This window comes from Oncorhynchus tshawytscha, unplaced genomic scaffold (genome assembly GCF_018296145.1).
Source record: "Oncorhynchus tshawytscha isolate Ot180627B unplaced genomic scaffold, Otsh_v2.0 Un_contig_7074_pilon_pilon, whole genome shotgun sequence".
In the NCBI taxonomy this organism is placed as follows: Eukaryota; Metazoa; Chordata; class Actinopteri; order Salmoniformes; family Salmonidae; genus Oncorhynchus; species Oncorhynchus tshawytscha.
In genome coordinates, this window is record NW_024608427.1 from 8,949 (window position 1) to 16,137 (window position 7,189).

General features: G+C 45.7%; 2 protein-coding genes across 2 annotated transcripts; both read right to left on the reverse strand.

The window, feature by feature from the left end:
- Positions 1-595: 595 nt before the first annotated feature.
- LOC121843516 (zinc-binding protein A33-like) lies at positions 596-2,624 on the reverse strand. Its single transcript, XM_042313146.1, has 4 exons — positions 2,442-2,624; positions 2,320-2,342; positions 1,452-1,570; positions 596-967 (listed from the first exon to the last, which is right to left on the reverse strand). The coding sequence occupies exons 1-4, from the start codon at positions 2,547-2,549 to the stop codon at positions 666-668; spliced, it is 552 nt and encodes a 183-aa protein (XP_042169080.1). The 5' UTR covers positions 2,550-2,624; the 3' UTR covers positions 596-665.
- Positions 2,591-6,283, reverse strand: LOC121843515 (tripartite motif-containing protein 34-like). The gene is made up of 3 exons (XM_042313144.1): positions 5,708-6,283; positions 4,550-4,645; positions 2,591-2,674 (listed from the first exon to the last, which is right to left on the reverse strand). Exons 1-3 carry the CDS (start codon positions 6,119-6,121, stop codon positions 2,591-2,593), a joined length of 594 nt encoding a protein of 197 aa, XP_042169078.1. The 5' UTR covers positions 6,122-6,283.
- Between the last annotated feature and the right edge of the window lie 906 nt (positions 6,284-7,189).

A 7,189-nucleotide genomic window follows, 5' to 3' on the forward strand; every position in this document is an offset into this window, starting at 1 on the left:
TGAGCGTGTTGTCTGAGGCGTCGGAGAAGATCACCCTGCCTCTGTCCCAGTCCAGCTGCACTCTGACCTCCTGGGGCCTTCTCTTCAGGACCAGGGGGGTGGCGGTGGCCGTGCGGGCGCGGTATTCACCTCCATAGTAGCAGATGGTCCACAGGCCCCTCTAAAATAGAATGCAATAGAATAGAATGGAATAGAATAGAATGCAATAGAATAGAATGGAATAGAATAGAATGCAATAGAATAGAATGCAATAGAATAGAATGCAATAGAATAGAATGGAATAGAATAGAATGCAATAGAATAGAATGGAATAGAATAGAATGCAATAGAATAGAATGGAATAGAATAGAATGCAATAGAATAGAATGGAATAGAATGCAATGAATAGAATAGAATAGAATGCAATATAATAGAATGGAATAGAATAGAATAGATTATACATATATATTATTTATTTATTAACCTTTATTTAACTAGGCAAGTCAGTTAAGAACAAATTCTTATTTACAATGACGGCCTACTCCAGCCAAACCAATAGATACTTTATTGTCCATTTGAGAAAAGGTTTCTTTTTGCGGAACTTAACCGCCACACTTACACACATTCACAACGATTGGCACAGGGTCAGCCACAGAGCAGCGCCTCTGGACAGAGAGTTGTTGAAATTATGTGCCTTGCTCAATGGCACAATGGCAAGAGACGGTACCTGGGCTCGGGGGGAACCACTCCTTCCTCGAGACCGTCTCCCGTGCCACGCCCACGGCCCACTCGCTGTTCACGCCCACCTCCACGTCCCAGGTGTGTCGTCCGGAGTTGAAGCCCTCGGAACCCAGGACACACTCATAGTAACAGAACCTCTCTGGGTTGTCAGGGAGTCGCTCCTCCTCCTCTGTGTACCGCAGGCTGGTCAGATCATCAGACAGAGACAGGCAGACATTAGCCGTGTTGGGGTCCAGAGTCACAGGAGCTGAATGTGAGGGGAGGGAGGGAGGGAGGGAGGGAGGGAGGGAGGGAGGGAGGGGAGGGAGGGAGGGAGGGGGAGGGAGGGAGGGAGGGAGGGAGGGAGGGAATGATTGAGACAGAGAGAGAGAGAGAATGATTTAGACAGAGAGAGAGAGAGAATGATAGAGAGAGAGAGAGAGAGAGAGAGAGAGAATGATTGATTGAGACAGAGAGAGAGATAGAGAATGATTGATTGAGACAGAGAGAGAGATAGAGAATGATTGATTGAGACAGAGAGAGAGAATGATTGATTGAGACAGAGAGAGAGAGAGAGAGAAAGAATGATTGATTGAGACAGAGAGAGAGAGAGAGAGAGAGATTGATTGAGAGAGAGAGAGAGAGAGAGAATGATTGATTGAGACAGAGAGTACATTGAGTTATCATTCCTACGGTACTCAAAAGACATTATCTGCACATGTATTGTGGTCTTATGGTCTCCCTCTACTCACTGTATGTAATGAAGTCCTGCATCCTCTCCCAGACTCTGTAGTTGAGACAGCCCAGGTGTTTGGCCACGTCCAGCAGAGCTCCTGTCACCTCATCTGGCTCCTGTACTGTCACCTGAGTCCTGTCAGAAGAAGGTTCATGTGTCAACAGGTTTACAAAATGTATAATCGCTTGTGACAGACAGACAGAGGTAGCCCATGCGAAATTTGGTTATAGGTGAGATTTGGTTGTAGCTGAGATTAGGTTCAAAATTAGATTTGGTTTTCGGTAGGATTAGGTTATAGGTGAGATTAGGTTATAGGTGAGATTAGGTTGTAGGTGAGATTAGGTTGTAGGTGAGATTAGGTTGTAGGTGAGATTAGGTTGTAGGTGAGATTAGGTTGTAGGTGAGATTAGGTTATAGGTGAGATTAGGTTATAGGTGAGATTAGGTTATAGGTGCTGAGATTAGGTTATAGGTGCTGAGATTAGGTTATAGGTGCTGAGATTAGGTTATAGGTGCTGAGATTAGGTTATAGGTGCTGAGATTAGGTTATAGGTGCTGAGATTAGGTTATAGGTGCTGAGATTAGGTTAGAGGTGAGATTAGGTTAGAGGTGAGATTAGGTTAGAGGTGAGATTAGGTTATAGGTGAGATTAGGTTATGGGTGAGATTAGGTTATAGGTGAGATTAGGTTATAGGTGAGATTAGGTTATAGGTGAGATTAGGTTATAGGTGAGATTAGGTTATAGGTGAGATTAGGTTATAGGTGAGATTAGGTTATAGATGAGATTAGGTTATAGGTGAGATTAGGTTATAGGTGAGATTAGGTTATAGGTGCTGAGATTACAAGATGCACAACTATGAAGGAAAAGAATAGAGCAACACCCACCTCTCAGAGGTCCTCTTGAAGTTCTAATGGAAAATATGACGTCTTACTTGAAAGGCAAACAATAATATCCTTATTTACAACCTCTTTTCATACCATGGTCTCGTTCTCTGATGAGTCCGTACCTTGAGGAAGGCTATGTCATCACCAGTGTCCATGGCCTCCACCGTCACCTCAATGGCCTCAGCTAGAGAGTTGATCTGGTCTGTTGTTCTGTCTATCCTGTCCCTCATCCCTTGGGTCTTCTCCTGCTCCTCTTCCTTCAGAGCAGAGATCACAGCAGCTTCCTCGTCTCGGAGGAACCGGTGCAGCTTTCAAACTGCTGCTGGACCAGGCGCTCGGTCTGCTGTGCCTGGCTCTGCAGGGGTAAACGGGGATAGGGGACGACGGGAAAAAGAAGGAATGAAAGGAGGAGTTGCAGGAGATGGAGGGAATATCAGAATCCCAATGACCTCATCTCTATCAATACTTTAGCAGTTTATCAAGTGGGATTAGGAGCTCAGGAAATTATGTCAATGATAATGTATTCCACTGGATCTACTGTCTGATATCAATGATAATGTACTTCGACTGGATCTACTGTCTGATATCAATGATAATGTACTTCGACTGGATCTCCTGTCTGATATCAATGATAATGTACTTTGACTGGATCTCCTGTCTGATGTACTTCTACTGTATGATATTGATAATGTACTTTGACTGAATCTATTGTTTCAACATCATCCCAGTTATTGTGCTGTTACCATTTCACAGTCCTGATGGGAGTATATTTAATCAATGGTACGACACAGAACTAGTCAAACCCAGAAATGATCCATCGTTCTGTCTATCGGATGGATCTGACACCTTTGACCCCTCCTAGCCTTGATGTGTTCAGCTGACCCCTCCTAACCTTGATGTGTTCAGCTGACCCCTCCTAACCTTGATGTGTTCAGCTGACCCCTCCTAACCTTGATGTGTTCAGCTGACCCCTCCTAACCTTGATGTGTTCAGCTGACCCCTGACCCCTAACCTTGATGTGTTCAGCTGACCCCTCCTAACCTTGATGTGTTCAGCTGACCCCTCCTAACCTTGATGTGTTCAGCTGATCCCCTCCTAACCTTGATGTGTTCAGCTGACCCTCCTAACCTTGATGTGTTCAGCTGACCCCTCCTAACCTTGACAGTGTTCAGCTGACCCCTCCTAACCTTGATGTGTTCAGCTGACCCCTCCTAACCTTGATGTACCCCTTCTTGATGTGTTCTGCTGACCCCTCCTAACCTTGATGTGTTCAGCTGACCCCTCCTAACCTTGATGTGTTCAGCTGACCCCTCCTAACCTTGATGTGTTCAGCTGACCCCTCCTAACCTTGATGTGTTCAGCTGACCCCTCCTAACCTTGATGTGTTCAGCTGACCCCTCCTAACCTTGATGTGTTCAGCTGATCCCTCCTAACCTTGATGTGTTCAGCTGACCCCTCCTAACCTTGATGTGTTCAGCTGACCCCTCCTAACCTTGATGTGTTCAGCTGACCCCTCCTAACCTTGATGTGTTCAGCTGACCCCTCCTAACCTTGATGTGTTCAGCTGACCCCTCCTAACCTTGATGTGTTCAGCTGACCCCTCCTAACCTTGATGTGTTCAGCTGACCCCTCCTAACCTTGATGTGTTCAGCTGACCCCTCCTAACCTTGATGTGTTCAGCTGACCCCTCCTAACCTTGATGTGTTCAGCTGACCCCTCCTAACCTTGATGTGTTCAGCTGACCCTCCTAACCTTGATGTGTTCAGCTGACCCTCCTAACCTTGATGTGTTCAGCTGACCCCTCCTAACCTTGACAGTGTTCAGCTGACCCCTCCTAACCTTGATGTGTTCAGCTGACCCCTCCTAACCTTGATGTGTTCAGCTGACCCCTCCTAACCCTGACCCCCTAACCTTGATGTGTTCAGCTGACCCCTCCTAACCTTGATGTGTTCAGCTGACCCCTCCTAACCTTGATGTGTTCAGCTGACCCCTCCTAACCTTGATGTGTTCAGCTGACCCCTCCTAACCTTGATGTGTTCAGCTGACCCCTCCTAACCTTGATGTGTTCAGCTGACCCCTCCTAACCTTGATGTGTTCAGCTGACCCCTCCTAACCTTGATGTGTTCAGCTGACCCCTCCTAACCTTGATGTGTTCAGCTGACCCCTCCTAACCTTGATGTGTTCAGCTGACCCCTCCTAACCTTGATGTGTTCAGCTGACCCCTCCTAACCTTGATGTGTTCAGCTGACTCCTCACAGGTCTGCTTGACAGTGGTCAGAGCCTCCAATTTCTCTTGTAGAGGTCTCAGGGCAGACGTCAGCTCCCTCTGGGGTCAGAGGTCAGTGGTTAGAGAGAGGTCAGGGGTGAGTCAACATACACATATGTGTGACAGTGATCAACCAAAGATTATCTCCATCTCACTCGGTTAGGGTTTCTAACAACCACGTCAGATCAGTTGTACTGTAGGGGAGAGTGGGGTAAGTTGAGCCAAAGGGGTAAGTTGAGCCAACCTTGTTTCTAGGAAATCATACACAAAATGTATAATTTTACAAAATATTTAGAAAGAGGTCATAATTTCATGGCGTCTGTGAAGGAATAAACCACGTGGAAAAAGTGATAAGAAAGAGGTCCAAAAACCGTGGTTTCATGATGTTTGTATCTAAACCAAAGTAGATCATATTAAGATTGTTTTATACATAAATTGGGGTCTCTATCAGCTTCAATATGAGGTCTTAAACCTGGCATGAAAGTGCATCCTTGTAGCTGTGTGGACTAATATAGTCAAAATGTTTTCCTTGTGGTAAATTGAGCCAATGGTTGAGCCAATGACAATTTGAGCAAATTGAAGTGTTTTCTTCCCAGGCATAATCCAAGGCATTATCTCTGGCATTATCTCTGGCATTATCTCTGGGATATGAGGTAACAACAGGGCCTGGCCCATGTTAAAAGTGTTTTAAAAAGTACAAACTGTTTCTTAGGTGTTAAGCCTGAGTTCAAAGATGCTTAAAATGCTGTTTAAAAAAAAAGTGATTGTGATTTGGGAAATAGAAATTGACATGTTTTTTAACAAGGTAGTGGTATCTTACCCTGTCCCGGGCTCAACTTACCTCATACGTGGGGTGGGGTAAGGTGTGCCAAGAGACAACTTTTCTTTTGGACAAGCTATATTTTCAAAACTGTAATCTTTACATGAATTCTGATTATATTCATGGAGCCGTGTTGGTTGGGAGTGTTGGGATGGTGTGCGGCTGGACTGTGTTTCCCCCGAGGAGCAGTTGTAGTTATGTCACAATTGGCCACTGAACTATTGCAACTCTGCGTTTGTGGACTCTGAATTCCGCTTTCGTCTCTGAGTATCTGTGTAGGTAGTCAGTCACAGCACTCTCACCTTGCAGTCGTGCACAGCCTCCTCCGTGGGACAACACTCGTGGTCGTCGTGCTCCTCGCTCTGACACGCCACACACACAATCTCCTTGTCCTCCACACAATACAACGTCAGCCTCTCCCCATGCAGAGGACACAGCTCCCTGTCCCCGTTCTCTACCCCTCCATCCCTGGCCCGCCGCGGCTGCCCTTGGAACAGGGAGTCGAGCAGTCTCTTCAGGACGCAGTCCAGCAGGTCTCTGCCATAGCAGATCGTACAGCCCCCTTGGCCCAGCTCGCCCTCACACAGCCCCAGGCAGGCCTCACACAGGCTGTGGCCACACGGCAGGACCAGGGGCCCTGCTCCCTGACAGCCCGGGCACACAGCCTCTTCCCTGGGGAGAGAGGGCTCATCACCCCTTTGCTGCTCAGACGCCATGGAAACAGATTGATCTCTCCTTGATCACTGGATCTTTGATAGGTGCCTCTTGCTACAGTATTATGGTCTGTTGCTCTGCTACTCTCTGCAGCCGCTTGCTTAATGTTTAATGCGTAGCAGTGATTACACAATCACTGGTGCTGTTGGGCCACAACAGGAAACCCCCTTGGTGGCTATTTATAGTCAGGTGTTACTGTTTTTAGACAGACGGACTGACAGCTCTCAATGGCTCGTCTCAGAAACACGACCCTTAAACAGAAGTTTCAAAATGTTTCAGCTCCGTGTTCATCCTTTTCCAGCACCACCTCAACATCAACATCTGGGTAAACGGTGTGTTTCTGTGTGTTCTAGTAAACCAGATAGAGGAAGAGACAGCGTATTTGGAAGGTTTTCAGACTTTTTACCACGTTTTGTTCTGTTACAGTTTAATAACAAAATGTCTTCATAAAATCTACACACAATACCCCCATAATGACATCACAATACCCCATAATGACATCACAATACCCCCATACTGACATCACAATACCCCATACTGACATCACAATACCCCATAATGACATCACAATACCCCATAATGACATCACAATACCCCATAAAGACATCACAATACCCCATACTGACATCACAATACCCCATACTGACATCACAATACCCCATAATGACATCACAATACCCCATAATGACATCACAATACCCCATAATGACATCACAATACCCCATAATGACATCACAATACCCCATAATGACATCACAATACCCCATAAAGACATCACAATACCCCCATACTGACATCACAATACCCCATACTGACATCACAATACCCCATAATGACATCACAATACCCCATAAAGACATCACAATACCCCATAATGACATCACAATACCCCCATAATGACATCACAATACCCCCATAATGACATCACAATACCCCCATAATGACAAAGTGAAAACAGGTTTTATAGAAATGTATTAAAAACATAAATACCTTTTATTTATATAAGTATGCAGACCCTTTGCTATGAGAATCGAATTTGAGCTCAGGTGCATCCTGTTTCCATTGATCAT